Raw genomic sequence first — 16,691 nt, forward strand, 5'->3', positions numbered from 1 at the left:
ACTGCTTGCTGGGGATGCTGGGCCTGTCGTGACAGTGGCTGAGGTGATTATAAAATAATGAGCGCCCAGCGTTTCGGAGCGCGGGGCTTTATTCAGCAGGGCCGTCCCGAGCCTCGCGTGATGCTGGGGACCGCGACCCTCAGAATTCTCCATCTCTAGCCGGCGGTTTGTGTCTAACCCAAGCCCGACCGTCATCCAGAGCTTTCACGGCCCAGATTTGCCATTATTAAAACGTGCCAGCTGCCGCCTGCTTCCCCCAGCATGAAAAAGGTTGATTTTCAGGTGTCCTTACCCAGCTCCCCTTGACCAGACAGTTCTCCCCTTAAACTTGGCTGCGTACAGTGCCCTAAGCTCAATATTTGCCCATAATTCCTGTTACTTCAGGTTGTTAACATGTAACATCAGCGGTTGAAATTCAGCACCTGAGAAAGGAAAATAAGGAGGTTTTTGTGTATTTTTTTTTTTTTTCCTCGGGGCAGCTTTGCGACAGGCTCTGCTCCTCGTTAAATTAGATGTTACCGAAAAGTGACTCTGTCGTGGGTAAAATAGCATTAAAAGCCGTGACTTGGCCTGCGCCATTTGCGGATTCAAAAAGAAACGCAAAGCGTTAACTGAAAATGGTCTGGTGAAAGGCTCCGAGAGGTAAAAAGGTGCTTTTTCAGCAGCTCCGTTAAATCCATCTCCTCTCCCCTTCCCCAATAAAATTAGCATGAACCAGACATTGTTTTGCTCTCTGTGGCAGTTGCTGAGAATTCACAAAAGGGAAGTCTAGATTGTAATTTAGCTTGGCCTCAGGTAATATGTTAAATACACTTGGGATGCATATAATCTAAGATTTTCGTTTGTACAAAGCTATTTTTTCCCCCAGTGTTTAAACAATACTTCTTTTAATGAAGAAATCTGGCTTTATTAAAAGCCAGATCTGTGACTTACAACTGTTTCTGCATATCTGCTCTCAATCAAGAGAAAAGAGTTTAATTTTTCTAGCTTTGTTCGCTTTGCATATGTTAAACTGATGCAACACGCACCCAGGGCATCGCTTCAGAGACGGTTTGTTCCATAAATATGTGCTCCTCGCTTCAATACCAGATGTAGGTGAGGTTAGATTTAAACAACCAAAAGCAGCAACAATGAGCAATGCCAGTATCACGCGTCTAACAATTCCTTCGCGTTTTTAGGGATGCGTAGAGGCTTGTTTTCTCAGGAGGAATGTCGAGCGATGGGGTCTGACCGGTTTTGTTTGGACTTTGCTAAAGAAGTGTTCGGTCAGGGCAAGGTGGCTGAGCGGCATTCGGGGGCTTTGCTGCGAACAAAACGAGGCCGTTTCTCTGAAAACCCCGAGTCTGCAGCATTACTCACTGTCTGCAACCGCCGCTTGGGCGCAAAGAGTCGGGCCCGGTCGTTTCTTTTGGAAAACTGGTCTGAATTTTGAAGGGAAAACATCAGAACAAAGGAAATAGTTTGTGAGTCGAGTCAGGCTGAAGTTAGCCTTTGACCATTTGATACATTCCACGCTGAAAAGGAAGTTGAAGGGGGGGGAGAATTTAAAAAAAAAAAAAGAAAAAATCAAGGAGGATACTGGTAATGTTTTCCACATTTGGATTTTAATACATGAAACAGGCTATAAAAGGCCGGCCAGCTGCAGTAAATAAAGTAGCAGTGGGAGGTACGGGCCGGAAACTTGTAGAGAGCGGCTGTGCCCGCCGCGCACCCTGCCTGCTCCTGCCTGTGCCCCTGCCGGTGCTCCTGCCTGCACCCTGCCTGCTCCTGCCTGCACCCCTGCCGGTGCTCCTGCCCGCACCCTGCCTGCACCCTGCCGGCACCCTGACCGCTCCTGCCCGTGCTCCTGCCTGCACCCTGCCTGCTCCTGCCTGTGCCCCTGCCGGTGCTCCTGCCTGCACCCTGCCTGCTCCTGCCGGTGCCCCTGCCGGTGCTCCTGCCTGCACCCTGCCTGCTCCTGCCGGTGCCCCTGCCGGTGCTCCTGCCTGCACCCTGCCTGCACCCTGCCTGCACCCTGACCGCTCCTGCCCGTGCTCCTGCCTGCACCCTGCCTGCACCCTGACCGCTCCTGCCCGTGCTCCTGCCTGCACCCTGCCTGCTCCTGCCTGCACCCTGCCTGCTCCTGCCCGCGCCCCTGCCGGTGCTCCTGCCTGCACCCTGCCGGCACCCTGCCCGCTCCTGCCCGTGCTCCTGCCTGCACCCTGCCTGCTCCTGCCTGTGCCCCTGCCCGTGCTCCTGCCTGCACCCTGCCTGCTCCTGCCTGTGCCCCTGCCCGTGCTCCTGCCTGCACCCTGCCTGCTCCTGCCTGTGCTCCTGCCAGTGCTCCTGCCTGCACCCTGCCTGCTCCTGCCTGCACCCTGCCTGCTCCTGCCCGCGCCCCTGCTGGTGCTCCTGCCTGCACCCTGCCTACTCCTGCCTGTGCTCCTGCCCGCTCCTGCCTGTGCTCCTGCCTGCACCCTGCCTGCTCCTGCCTGCACCCTGACTGCACCCTGACTGCTCCTGCCTGTGCTCCTGCCTGCACCCTGCGTGCTCCTGCCTGCACCCTGACTGCACCCTGACTGCTCCTGCCCGTGCTCCTGCCTGCACCCTGCCTGCTCCTGCCTGCACCCTGACTGCACCCTGACTGCTCCTGCCCGTGCTTCTGCCTGCACCCTGCCTGCTCCTGCCTGCACCCTGACTGTTCCTGCCTGCACCCTGCCTGCTCCTGCCTGCACCCTGCCTGCACCCTGCCCGCTCCTGCCTGCACCCTGCCTGCTCCTGCCTTCCCCGGTGCCATAAGCGAACACATTAATTCCCCCCACTTACAAATACCGGCGTGTCCAGTCCCGGTTTCGCAGCCAACTGGTCCAGTGCTGGAAAGCCGGCGGAGCTCTCCTGCAGGGCTGCAGTCGGGAGAAGGGCAGCAGGAAAGGCTCAAAATGAGGATATTTCCTAAATCCCAGCTCTCCGGTACAGGAGCTCGGGGGAAAAAGCCCTCGCAGGCTGGAGGGGAGGCACTGGGACCCCCAGCATCCCCCAGTTTGCGCCCCAGCCACAAATCATCGAATCCCAACTTAGAATCAAACCCGGGATGCAGCAGCTGCTGGCCCAAAGCTGGTCCCTTTGTGGGGGTTTGGGGCTCGTGGGGCAGGGGAGGTTCGGGTTTCCCACCCCGTGGAGACCCGGCTTGCACAAACACACGTGTGCTCGACTTCACGACCACGAGCCGTCCCCCGGGGACGGGTCATGACGTCGAAGTTAAGCACGTGCACCAGCGTTTGCGGGACTGCAGACAAGGTCATGAACAGGGAGGTGGGCTCGTAAAGCTGGCACCAAACCACCCCAGCACCCACAAAGAAACTTCTGGAAAGAGGCAGAAGCGGCTCAGAAACGAGCATGGCGTGGTGGTTGTGTCAGGCTGCTCAGAACGTTTCCGCCTTAGAAGACACGTTTGTTTTGTGGCAGCGCACGAAGGCGTTGATTAAAATCGTCGAAACCCACAAACTGGGCTGTATTATTTCTAAGATGGTGCTGGGCAGCCCAGCGCCGGCCCGCACGCTTCACACGAGGGCCCGCAGGACGGGAGCCTGTTCGCGTGTGTTGCTGGCTTTCTTACATCCACATTAAATTAACTTACGGAATTTTCCACTCGTAGGAATTAAAGTAGCAGCTCATGAAGTAATTCGGTTATGTCACCCGTACATAAACAAAAAGTACAAGCGGCTTGGCGTTATTTAAAAGACAAAATTTGGCTTTTGCTGTTTTGTTGCACTGTCTTTTCTATTCAAAAGTTTTAGCACAGTTGTAGCTGCTGCATCTGTGGTTTGGTTTTGCTCATCTGTGTTTTTTACTTAGCAGGTATAATATAGATTAAAAAAAACTGGACAGAATGACCTTACTGGAATGAAGTCTGGCAGAACAGGCACCAGTGCAAGGTTTTTATATAGCACCGTTTTCTGCCTAATTGGTTGACATTCCTAATGCTGCGCAATTACAGCCACTATCATATTTTTAAATTATTTCGGAGCTATAAACTTCATTTTGACCGGGAGAGAAACCACTGACCACTATTTAAACGCCACCTTTTCTGGAAAGCGTTGTCCTCGCACAATGGCCCCATTCATTACTAAACCAGCTAATTAGGGCTGTGGTTAAACCCGTGGTATTTGGTTTCCCGGGTTTGGGCTCCATGTGGCCAAGCGGGCGGTGGGTACAGCCGCCTGCTCCTTAAACTGCTTTTTGGTACAATGTGGTGAACTGGAGGAGTGGAGCAGGGCGGGTGCTGGGGAGGAAGGCAGCAGCGAGGATGAGGATGCTCGGGATGAAGGCAGCAGCCAGGGTGAGGATGCCCGGGATGAAGGCAGCAGCCAGGGTGAGGATGCTCAGGATGAAGGCAGCAGCGAGGGTGAGGATGCTCGGGATGAAGGCAGCAGCGAGGGTGAGGATGCTCGGGATGAAGGCAGCAGCCAGGGTGAGGATGCTCGGGATGAAGGCAGCAGCCAGGGCGAGGATGCTTAGGATGAAGGCAGCAGCCAGGATGAGGATGCTCGGGATGAAGGCAGCAGCGAGGGTGAGGATGCTCGGGATGAAGGCAGCAGCCAGGGTGAGGATGCCCGGGATGAAGGCAGCAGCCAGAGTGAGGATGCTCGGGATGAAGGCAGCAGCGAGGATGAGGATGCTCGAGATGAAGGCAGCAGCCAGGGTGAGGATGCTTGGGATGAAGGCAGCAGCCAGGGTGAGGATGCTCGGGATGAAGGCAGCAGCAAGGATGAAGATGCTCGGGAGGAAGGCAGCAGCGAGGGTGAAGATGCTCTGGAGGAAGGCAGCAGCGAGGGTGAGGATGCTCAGGATGAAGGCAGCAGCCAGGGTGAGGATGCTTAGGATGAAGGCAGCAGCGAGGATGAGGATGCTCTGGGCTGGGTACCAAAATCAAGCATCCAGGCATGCGGACTTGCTCACAGCATCATTTCCTCCCCTCCCTCCCCAGCCGTTTGGTGAAGAAGAGTTAATATTCCTAATCCTGCACTTTAGGACCCTTTATATCTCCGGATTTAGCCAATACTTCAATGAATAATCATCTCTGTTGGAAAGAAATCGCAGGGATTATTGCAGTGACTTCACTCCAACAGCCGTGGCAACCACATCTCTTCAGAATAGGTCGCAACCGGTTGGTTTCCCTTAAAATACTTTAATTATCTCCCGCGGTGGGAAAGTGGGGGAGCCCTGGGGGTGAATTAGTGCTCGGGGGGTGGCTCCAGTGGCCTCGGGGCGCCCCGGCCTCGCGTGGAGACGTGGCACTTGCGCTTTTTTTTTCCTTCGGCATCATCTTCCCCCTCCTTAGAACGGCAAAGCCCGGCTTTGCCACTTTCGGCTCCGTTTCAATGGCTTTTGCACACAACTGGCTCGCGAGCAGCCCTTTCATAAGAGATTTGGCGAGCTGCTCGCTACTCAGCACTACTTTTTGCTGTAGAAAAAAATGTGAACTTCGCTTTTTTCCTGATTTAATGCCACTCTTAATGTCGTCTTTTTTTTTTTTTTTATTAAATCCTTTCTTTTTCTTTTGATCTTATTTATAGCTGAGCCACCGGTCATATGGAAACTATTATTGTATAGCATGGAGATGAAAGACTTTGGTGCAGTTAAATAAGAGTGAATAATTTGGACCAATAATACACACATACAGTGAGAGACCATTTGTGTCGGAGTGCCCTGCGCTGTTCCCTTTTTAATATAGCGCTAGAGGTTTATAAGGGCTTTGCACAAATCTGCTTTCTGTCAGACTTATAAATTTTGACAATATTGAACACATGTTAACATGCATCACCTTACAACTTGCCCGCCGCGTGTTTTTATTTATCTAAGTGGATAACACAAGGTCATGGGGTTTTAGAAGGACAAAGCGTGTTGCTCGTTGCGTTTGTTCGTGGTATCGGCAAGTTAGGAATAATCTCTTCCTAAGCGGGGCTCAAAGCCATGATCCAGGCTGGAGGCGATAGTTTTTCTTTCGTATTTCGACAGCGAATCGTATGAAAGTCACCTCTCGGCACGAGAAGGGTTAACTGTAAGGAAAGGGGTGCAGCGCTCCAAACTTTATTTTTTACAGCTCGTGGCTGCTCCTTCCCGTGCCCGAACTTCAAATGCCCATCTGTGAGCAATAAAAGAAATGTCTCTAGGGCCATTTCTGACTGCTCAGGATTCACTTCTGGGGCAGGAAGGAAGGGGGTTTCCTTGCTCCGGAGGATAAAGTTTCCGTTGTCATATACACGACACACGGAATCTGAGGCAATTCCAAGCAAAATACAGGCTGGCAGGTGCCGTTGGGACGTACAAGTCGGAGACACCATCGATGAAACCAGCACCTTAGACACAGCACAATAGTTTTTTGGGTTTTTTTTTTAAAAAGTGCACTTTGTAGGATGAGGATGAAACCGTGAAATTTTTTCCAGCATCGTGTTCTTTATCTGTGGTAGTACAGGAAAACATCTCCATCATGGAATGCTGAGTATTCAGGAATTAATTCCCACATATTTTTTTTAAAGCGGCTTCCCATCCCTGATGAATGGATAGATAGCGCAGGTAATCTGGGATACACACACGCTTGCATAACCAGAAAAACCCGACGTTGGCACTGATACCTGTCACCATCTAGAAAAACGAAAACGCAAAGGTGAGAGAAGACAAGATGTAGCCTTCTTGCAGCCACTGAAAATTTTAAATGCCATAAAAGACTAACGCAAGTGCGGATTCAGGCACCGTCTGGCCAGGTTTTCGTGCCGTGTCCGCCAGCCCGGTACGTGCAGCCTCCCGCCCTGCAGGGTCCGCGGAATGCTCATCCTCCTTGCTCTGATTTCCAACCCAGCCTTCTCTGTACCGCTACTTATTAATCTTCCAGAAGCCTTTTTTAACTTGAATAGCCACAAAACCAGCGGGCTGGGGCTTCTCGTGGGTTTTTCCCTTGGGCTGGAATATCAAGCGGACTGTGCTTCACACCTGAGTGTGCTCGGTACCTGCGTGTGCCCAAGACGGCGACTGCGAGCGGAATGGGAGGCAGAGATTTGCACATCAGAGCCCGCTCACACCTCCCGTGCACATTTTAGGATTTGTTCTTTGTCGGGTTGGGTTTTTTTTTTACTCCAATCTGCTGAGCGCCGCACTAGGAGACCGTTTAAAGAGATGGAACTAAATAAAATATTAATAGAACTTCAAAGTGAGTTTGATTCCCTAAAGATAAGTATTATTTCTCATCTCCACTCCCCGGCTGAGGGGAACGATTCGTATCTTCGCTCCACCTCGGGCCAGAGCTGTTGTTTGTATAGCAGACAAACCAGCGGCTCCGCTGGCTGCCGAGGGAGGGGGATGCAGAAAATGCAGCATCTAACGCCTCGTATAGGACGGGCTTTATTGAAATAAGTCGCGTCCCCTGGCAGACGATGGGTCTCAGCCACGTTTGGCACGTGGTGATGCTCTTGAGAAGGTGCCGGGCTGCTGGTGCTTGGGTGGAAACGTTTAAATGTTTAAAGGAGGAAAGAAAACGCTGCTTAAAGAGAGCAGGAAATGGCCAGCCCATTTTAGGGGACGTCCGAGGCCCGAAGTTTGTTGTAAAAGTGGTTTTTTGGGTATTCACGCAGGACAGAGCATCCCGTGGGCAGGGGAGATGCAGTGGCAGGAATCAGCCCTCATAGTCCTCTGCTCGTGGGGCCGCTTGGCCTGGCTGGGTTTGATCTTTTCCTGTAGATACGTTCAGGTGTTTGTAGCCGGAGTTGGAGTCAAAGTCTTTGTGCGTCTCGGAAAATACACCATCCCATCTGGACACGGGGGAAAACGAGCTCACGTCAGTCGCAGGGGTGAGAAATGGTCTTTTTTCACGTAGGGGTGGCCATCGGTTGGGCTTGCTCGCTAAACAAGCCTGGAGTTTGCCGGTTGGCAGGAGAAAAAGCTGCAAATCTCACCAAGCAAGACCGATCGCAGGGTGGGTTGCGAAAGAGGAGAGAAGAATTGATAGTTACTATCGCTCACTTGTGAGATGTGACATAGATGGTTACCTGCCAGATCTCTGGAGAACCTACAGGAGAAGACATGTCAGGAAATCTTTTTTTTATTGGAACCAAGTTTAAAAATACAAAGAAAACTTTATATCGGTATGTCAGCGGTAAAACGGTGGTGACTTTATGGCGTGTTTTATTTGCATTCAACACGTCGATTTAAAAATCCTCCAAACTGCTAGCTGTCGATTATCGCAGAAGAATGGTCGCGTCCAGCCGAGCTGGGCATTGCTGGGGATGGAGGAGAACAGCCTATTTTCTTTCATAGGTGTGGGGGGAAAAAAGCCTTTTTCTCCTCTAAAGATGTCCTCAGGATTTTATTGCGTTTTCTCCATTGAGATTTCCGGGAGCGCAACTGCTGAGCGTTAAACGCCCCGTAACATCTGATGCTTTCTTAAAACCAAATAATGCTCCTTCCAGTCTTTTCTTAGTATCTCATGTTTTCAAAATTAAAACGTCTCAACAAGGAGAGGGTTTTTGTCTCTGCTATTTTGCACTTGCTTTCAGTTATTTGCATTTTGTCTCGTAGTAAAAGATTTTCTCAAGTTCCCCTTGGCAGGATTCCCTTTTATCTTTCTGGCTGCGGTCTCGACTTGCTGTTAACAATTATCCTATATTATCTTGTAAGTCTGATTAGAAACATCCCTCCATCTTTTTATCTGCCTGAGTACTTACTTTTTTGAGACTAGAGAGCGATTTCCAGTGCTCTGGCGGGTTTCTCACCCCGTTCACTGGAGCGTGCAGGGATGTTCTGTCTGTCCGTCCCTCTGGACGTCTGTCCTTACCTCTGCAGCTCTGAGCACAAGGCAGCGCCGCTGTTACCGCTCCGGGTGCTTTTATATTAAATCCTCCTGCAAGTCCTGACAGTTTTGCTCTTTGGATGCTTTGCTTCTCTCGACGGTCTCCTTTATTTAACGAAGGAGCGACCCTGAGCCGCGGCGAGGGGAGAACGATGCGTTTCCAAGTGTTTAATAAACCCTTCACTGCTGTATCACGCGGAGTCACGGCGCTGGCAGGGATAGCGCCCCTTCGGGTTTGGGGCCGGGTGGTTAATGAAATACAGCGAGCGCTAATTTGGACGAGGCTTCTCGTTTTTTGGAAAGGCAGGTGACACGTTGTGACGTTTGGGGGGCTCCCGCTGTCAGAGGCTTAGCTGGCATTCCGGGGGAAAAAATGGCAGGGCTGCGAATCCGATCCCCCCAAATGCAAGTGGAATGCCAAGTTGAAATTCCTGCAGGATTTCCGACGGCAATGGGGGAATTGAGAAGCTCACAATTAAGCATATGGGCATTAAGATAATTGTCAGCTCTGTTGGCGGACATGATAGAAGACAGATGGGCAGGACTCGGCGCGCTCGGCGCCGGCACCCTGGGAGACGATTTGACGTTTTACCTGCCTGAGCTGCTCTGCCGGCTTTGTCACCAGGCGTGTGGCGCCGTGTCCTCCTGCGCGGCGTGCGCGGTACGGCTGCACACGGCGTGCACAGTACGGCTGTACGTGGTGTGTGTGGTGCAGCTGTGCAGGTGTACGGTGCGCATGGCACAGCTGGACGCGGTGTGTGTGGTGCGGCTGTGCGCGGTGTGCGTAGTTTATGTGGTACAACTGTCTGTGGTGTCCGCAGTGCGGCTGTGCACAGTGTGCGTGGTTTATGTGATACAACTGTGCGCGGCGTGCACAGTGTGCACGGTACGGCTGTGCATGGCGTGCACGGTGTGTGCAGTACAGCTGTGCACGGTGTGCATGGTACAGCTGTGCGCACTGTGCACAGTGTGCATGGTGCGTGCGATACAACTGTACACAGCGTGCGCAGTGTGGCTGTGCGCAATGCGCGCAGCATGCACGGTATGGCTGTGCATGGCATGCATGGTATGCGTGGTACAGTTGTGCATGGTGCGCATGATACGGCTGTGCAAGGTGTGTACGGTGTGTGCCGTACAGATGTGCATGGCATACACGGTGTGCACAGTACGGCTGTGCAAGGTGTGCACAGTGTGCAGGGTACAGCTGTGCGTGGCGTACACAGTATGCACAGGAGGGTGTGCACAGTGTGTATGGTACAGCTGTGCTCCCTGTGCATGGTGTGTGCAGTACAGCTCTGCATGGCATGCACGGTATGCATGCTACAGCTGTGCATGGTGCAGTTGTGCACGGTGTGCATGGTATGGCAGTGCAAGGTGTGCATGGTACAGCTGCGCACGGTGTGCATGGTATGGCAGTGCAAGGTGTGCATGGTGTGCATGGTACAGCTGCGCATGGTGCGCATGGTATGGCTGTGCAAGGTGTGCATGGTGTGCGTGGTATGGCTGTGCACAGTGTGCATGGTATAGCTGTGCAAGGTGTGCCTGGTGTGCGTGGTATGGCTGTGCACAGTGTGCATGGTACAGCTGTGCGCCGTGTGTGCAGTACAGCTGTGCAGTGCATGTACGGTGTGCATGGTACAGCTGTGCATGGTGTACATGGTGTGCACGGTATGGCTGTGCAAGGAGCGCACAGTGTGCTTGGTACGGCTGTGCACAGGGTGCATGGTACGGCTATGCATGGTGTGCATGGTACAGCTGTGCATGGCATATATGATGTGCGTGTTATGGCTGTGCAAGGTGTGCACAGTACGGCTGTGCAAGGTGTGCATGGTGCGCATGGCACGGCTGTGCATTGTGTACATAGTGTGCACGGTTTGGCTGTGCATGGCGTGCATGGTACAGCTGTGCGCAGTGTACACAGTGTGCACGGTATGGCTGTGTGTGGTGTGCATGGTACAGCTGTGCACAGTGTGGCTGTACGGGCCATCTGCGCCCTCTAGTGAAACACGTCCCCGCGCCCCGTCTCCCCGTCCCTGTCCCTCCGTGTCCCCAGGCCGGGCCGGCTGTCCGACTGTCCGGCTGTCCGGCTGTCCGTTCCGCAGCCCTCAGCGCTGCCCGTGTCCCCGCAGGTCGGCGCGCACCGCGAGGACGGGGTCAGCCTCCGCGGGAGCCACTCGCTCGTGCCAAACCAGGTCCCGGTGCCCCAGCTGCCCGTGCAGTCCGCCACGTCCCCGGATTTGAACCCGCCCCAGGACCCGTACAGGGGTGAGTATCTGGGAACCCCGTCCCGGACGCGCGACCGGGATTACAACTCCCGTAATCACAGCTAGGAGCGTGCGAACAACTGACCTCCAGACAGCCAGTTTTGATACCAGGACCGCTTTAAGCAGCAAAATTAAGAGTGTAGAAAACACATCCAAAAGGTGGGAGTTTAGGGTGAGACTCAGCCCCGTGGATTTCCACCGGCTTTGGGTGGCCCCGGGGTGCCCGTCCTTGGCTCACAAGATGTTCTGCCCTGTCCTAACCAAACCCAGAGGACATCGGGGGGTCTTTGTTCCTAGAGGCAGCTGATCTTCCCGTTAAAGCATGGAAGAAAGAGCCCAAACTATTAAGACAGTGTGCAAGGTCTTGCTCGTTCATCGTAGCCAAGGTATTTTGATGATTTTATAAGAAGGCATATTAAAAAATGTTACTTGAAGATGAAGGAAAAGTTCTGTAGTGACTGGAGGAGGAGGAGCTGGGTGTGCCCCCTTGCACTTTGAGCTAGCAAACCCAATTTTCAGGAGCTGCCACCGCCACACGGGGCTGTCACCCTTCACCGGGGACAGGGGACACAGCCCCAGACCGTTCAGGCGATGGCTTAAGCGGCGCTTGCCAGCTGGTGCGTGTGTTTTCTCGCAGGCATGCCGACCGGACTGCAAGGGCAGAGCGTCTCTTCGGGCAGCTCCGAAATCAAATCTGACGACGAGGGAGACGAAAACCTCCAGGACACAAAGTCTTCTGAGGACAAGAAACTAGAGGATGACAAGAAGGATATCAAATCAATTACTAGGTCAAGATCTAGGTAACAGTATATAATAGTGTCGCTTCATTTAATTCCTTTACTGGATTTCGATGAAGTGAACAGAACAGGAGGAAACTGAGGTTTTTTCCTGGCAGGTAAAACCACAGCCTAAGTGGAACGGCGTGGCTGTCCTGGCAGTACCGAGTACCTGGCTGGGACCTGTACTCCAGGACGCCCTCAAATTCCAACAATTCGCAAATTTGGACACTGAGCAAGTTCTCCACAATGTCTAAAGAAATTGCATTGCGCTAAAATGTATTAATTGGGCTGTTATTCCTCTCTGCCTGTGCTTGCAAATTGGAATACAGTATGGATTTTTGTACCTTTGAAAATGTGCCTGAGCACTGATGGCACCTGCATCTGACCTAATGAACCGTGTGATTTTTCCTTTACCTGTGAAATAGATTTGTCATTCCCGGTCCTCAACTTCTCTAGGGCTCCCCAGGTCTAAGCGGAGGATTTAGACGTCTTTACTTGTTCGGCGTATTCTTTAGAAGTTTTGAAAGGTATTAGTGAAGCTGTAGCTGGATTCTGGGAACTCATGGTGAACGTGAACAGGGTCTGTGAGTGTTGCGAACGTGACCCTGAGCAAGGGACAGGCTTTACTTTGTCCCTTGATCGCCACCTGCCTCGCTTACCTGTCACCACGGGGCCCCAGGTCCAGCTCAGCACTGCAGAGACTTGTCGTCGTAGCCAAAAATCCCAAAAAAAGCTGAAATGCAGGCACAAGCCTGCTTTGTTCAGGGCGGTTTTGTGAAGATTGAACAACCTTTTTGTCCTCCCACGCCTGGGTCTCTGTATCAAAACCAAGCCCAGGTAAGAAGCGCCTGAGCAGACTCGGACCTATCGACCAGCGCTCGCCGATGTTTAAATTTATTATATTCACATCTCTTATGACTGGAGAAAATACATGACATTCCAGATTTTCTCTGAGTGAATGTGTTGAAGTAACGGTGCGTAGAAGTGAGGCTTTCATGTGCATTTACGATACGGTAAGAAGAAAGCACCTTTGTGCTGACGTGAGGTGATCGCACTTCTTGTTAATTCAACAAATAAGCTGTCACTGTTGCATATTTATATGTGCTTTGAAGCTTTTGTCGGCTAACATTTTTGCTTTTAACATGCTTGCAGCTTTAAAAGGTTACTCCTGATGTTTAGTTATACGTCTCAATCCATGGCGGTAGGGCTGCTGAAAATGTATTACTCCATTTGCATAACCAATTCCAATTATATAGTGCCAGTGACTCACCAGTGGATGTGTTTGCAATTTAAAATCATCGTTTTATCTGGATAGGAAGCGGTTTAGTTGCCGAAAGGATGCAGAAGTTCCCGCTTAGTGCTGTAACCCCCAGGCAGCAACGCTGGGAGCAGCACGGGAGCCACCGCCGTGTGACTTCGCGGTTCAAGGGTGACCATACGTGATTTGCCACCATTTAAAATGTTGCAGTGTTGGCCGTGATAGAATATGTTACTGAAAAGAAGCTATCTTTTTGCTTCTTTAAAATATCCACAGCCCTGCCTCGCGGGATGTAAAACTTCATGGCAAACCAAGGCTTTCCTCAGTGTAAAATTTGAGGAGATTGAATTTTGCGCACGTTTGGTGGAAGAGGAAATAGGAATTGCTCACGTGTCTGTTCATGACTTGTAGCCCTGTTTTCGTACAAACTCTATTGAAAACCTTTGCCCTCCTTGTTTTCCACATCAGTAGAAAATGATGTGTTCCTTTTGTCTCCCAGCAATAACGACGACGAAGACCTGACACCGGAGCAGAAAGCCGAGAGGGAAAAGGAGAGGAGAATGGCCAACAACGCCCGGGAGCGCCTGCGCGTCCGCGACATCAACGAGGCGTTCAAGGAGCTGGGCCGCATGGTGCAGCTCCACCTGAAGAGCGACAAGCCGCAGACCAAGCTCCTGATCTTACACCAGGCTGTGGCCGTCATCCTCAGCTTAGAGCAGCAAGTCCGAGGTCAGTGTGTGCCGCTGGCTCTCCTTAGAAGCACCGAACCATTTGGGTGTGAGGGACCTTATTGCTCCCCCAGCGCCCCCGCTGCCACGGGCAGGGACATGTGCACCAGCTCAGGTTGCTCAGAGCCCCGTCCAGCCTGGCCTGCGATGTCTCCAGGGATGGTTCAGCCACCACCTCTCTGGGAACCTGGGCCGGGCTCTCACCATAGAATCATAAAATCATTTTGGTTGGAAGACACTCTCAAGGTCATCGAGTCCAACCGTTAACCCAGGATTGTCACTAAACCATGTCTCCAAGAACCTCATCTCCGCAAATCCCTTAGATCCGTCCTGGGTTCCGCACCGTTTTTGGTTGGGGGAAGCGTGGCCAGGGACGCCGGGTGCCAGGGAGAGGGACGAGACCCGACCCTTGTCACGCAGAGCCGGCCGGGCACCTCGAGCACCCACGGCACTCGCGTTCCCCGGTGGCGCTGGGGTGCTGGGGTAGGGCCTTGACACGTTTTACGTCCTGTAGCAAGATCCAAACTCAATATTAAGCTGGGCTGCTCCTCTGCAGAGCACAAACGGGGCGTTTGCAGAGCTCGTGTGCGGGTCGTGCTGCCTTCCAGCGCTTGGCCGAGCCGGCTGCAGCCTCCGGGGACTGGAACAAATAACTGACCATTAATGATTTTGAACGTTTGCGCCGTGGACGGACCATTCCGCTACAAAAACGTGAATATTTGAAATGGCCTTTTGCTTCAATTCAACAGAAAGGAATCTGAATCCGAAAGCGGCGTGTCTGAAAAGAAGGGAAGAAGAGAAAGTGTCTTCGGATCCTCCTCCGCTTTCCCTGGCAGGACCCCACCCTGGGATGGGAGATGCCTCCAATCACATGGGACAGATGTAAAAAAAGGCAAGTTTGGGGTCGGGCTTCTGTCCCTGCCCCGAGGGGTGAGCCCAGCCCAGGGTCCCCGGGGCGCGGCGCCGGCGTGGATGCGCCAGCCCTCCCCTTAGAAACTGATCTTTGGGTCACCTCCATTTCCGAGGCGGGGTCCGAGTGGAGGCTCTAGGGACACACACTCAACTCTCCTTGACTAATAAGAATTTTTTTTATTTCTCCCGCAGGTCCAAGTTGCCACATTTCTTCATTTAAGCAAGAGACCACTTCCTTAACAGCTGTATTATCTTAAACCCACATAAACACTTCTCCTTAACCCCTTTTTTGTAATATAAGACAAGTCTGAGTAGTTAAGAATCACAGACGCAAGAGATTTCAGCATTCCCGATTATTAAAACCGAGAAAAAAAGGAAAACAAACAAAAAAAAAAGTGCAACTTGAGGGACGACTCTCTTTAACATATCACGCAGAATGTCTAACGCAGTATGTTCCGAGCTGTACGTGCACAGCCTAGAGACTGAATGGCAATCTTCTCCACACTGTGGGACAATGCATTTGTGCCTAAACTTCTTTTGGAAAAAAAAGAAAAAAAAAAATATAATTAATTTGTAAGTCTGAAAAAAAAAAAAAATATTTAATTTAAAATTGTAAACTTGCAATAATGAAAAAGTGTACTTCTGAAGAAAACAAAAATGAGCGTTTTTGTTGGTGTGCTAGACAGCTAGTGTTTATACTTACTGGATATTAAAAGGGAAGCTTTGCTGCCCAGATATTTACAAAACCAGCAAACGTCCTAATGAAAACTGAAGCGATGACATTAGCCATTCCTTAGGGTAGGAGGAACAGATGGATCTTATAGACCTATGACAAATATATATATATATAAATATATATATAAATATATATTAAAAATTTAGTGAATATGGTAAGCTTTTGTTCATTTGTTTCAGACTTTTTTGCTCCTGTAAAAAAATAGTACTGATTAACTTTTTTAAAAAGAAGATTTTACTGTAAATAAGGATTTTTTTGTCTTATTTCTGTCCCTCTCCCCTTGTTTTTTGGGTTTTGGTTTGGTTTTTTTTTTTTTTGTTATTGTAACCTGTAGTGCCAACTCTGTCTCTGGAGGGGTAGTGCAGGATGAAACGCTGACCCTGACGTTGCTTCTCATTCATAATTAAAAGTAGAAAGTTGTTTCTTGGGGCTGTGGGGCGGAGGGGACGGCGGGAGCGAATCCCCCCCCCGGCCGCTCCGCTCGCCCCCTTTTTTTCTGGGATTTTCAGAGGTACAAGGTTAGAATGCTACAAATTGTTACCACTGTGCCTTCCAATGTTTCTATCATCGGAAAAAAAACACACAAAAAAAAAAAAACAAAAAAAAAATAAAAAACAAAAAAAAAACCCCATACACATAGCATAATGGAAGTGGCTGTGACCCCGACGCGGGCGCCGCGTTCCCCGTGTGTGTAGCCGAGCGGTGACGCTGAGTCCGCGCTCAGATTTGGGGCGACGGGGGGACCATCGCGGGGCGGGGGGGGGGGGCGGAAATCGCAAGTAGCGCGATAGATTCGATGGCTTTCTTTTTTTTCTGTGGTTCTCTCGTTTCGTTTTTTTAAGTGGATTATTTAAGTGTAGACCACTTGCTGCCTCCTCCTTTCTTTGTGAAATGCCAATTTTTGGTCATCATGCAGCATTATTATAACAAGCCTTATGAGTCCTAAAGCATTAAGTTGCACTTTCTCCAGGAGGGGTGGTAGAACAGTATTTTCTCTGGCCAGTACGAATGAAGTTTTTACTTAACATATTTAATAGTAACATATATGGCACAGCAGCTCATCAGAGAACTAGCTTTGAAGTCTGGGCACAATTGAACCAACTTCCATAGTGAATCCGAATTAACGCTGGACTTTGGTGTACAGTACGATTACCAGATAGTGCTCCTAGTTAAGTATTTGTCAGCATCCTTTT

The 16,691-nt window shown here is 51.1% G+C and overlaps 1 protein-coding gene across 21 annotated transcripts in view; it reads left to right on the forward strand.

Moving 5' to 3' along the window:
- The window catches only part of TCF4 (transcription factor 4), a 189,771-nt gene extending 173,540 nt beyond the window's left edge, over positions 1-16,231 (forward strand). For 15 of the 21 annotated variants that reach the window (XM_065657689.1, XM_065657692.1, XM_065657691.1 and 12 more), the window contains 5 exons: positions 10,951-11,086; positions 11,723-11,885; positions 13,622-13,851; positions 14,600-14,742; positions 14,955-16,231. In XM_065657689.1, coding sequence (XP_065513761.1) covers positions 10,951-11,086; positions 11,723-11,885; positions 13,622-13,851; positions 14,600-14,736 — 666 coding nt within the window. In that variant the 3' untranslated portion in view covers positions 14,737-14,742; positions 14,955-16,231. The remainder of the gene's footprint in view (positions 1-10,950; positions 11,087-11,722; positions 11,886-13,621; positions 13,852-14,599; positions 14,743-14,954) is intronic. The other 6 variants (XM_065657693.1, XM_065657694.1, XM_065657703.1 and 3 more) reach the window with 1 other exon arrangement.
- The last annotated feature ends 460 nt before the right edge of the window (positions 16,232-16,691 follow it).

Source organism: Caloenas nicobarica, chromosome Z, assembly GCF_036013445.1.
Source record: "Caloenas nicobarica isolate bCalNic1 chromosome Z, bCalNic1.hap1, whole genome shotgun sequence".
In the NCBI taxonomy this organism is placed as follows: domain Eukaryota; kingdom Metazoa; phylum Chordata; class Aves; order Columbiformes; family Columbidae; genus Caloenas; species Caloenas nicobarica.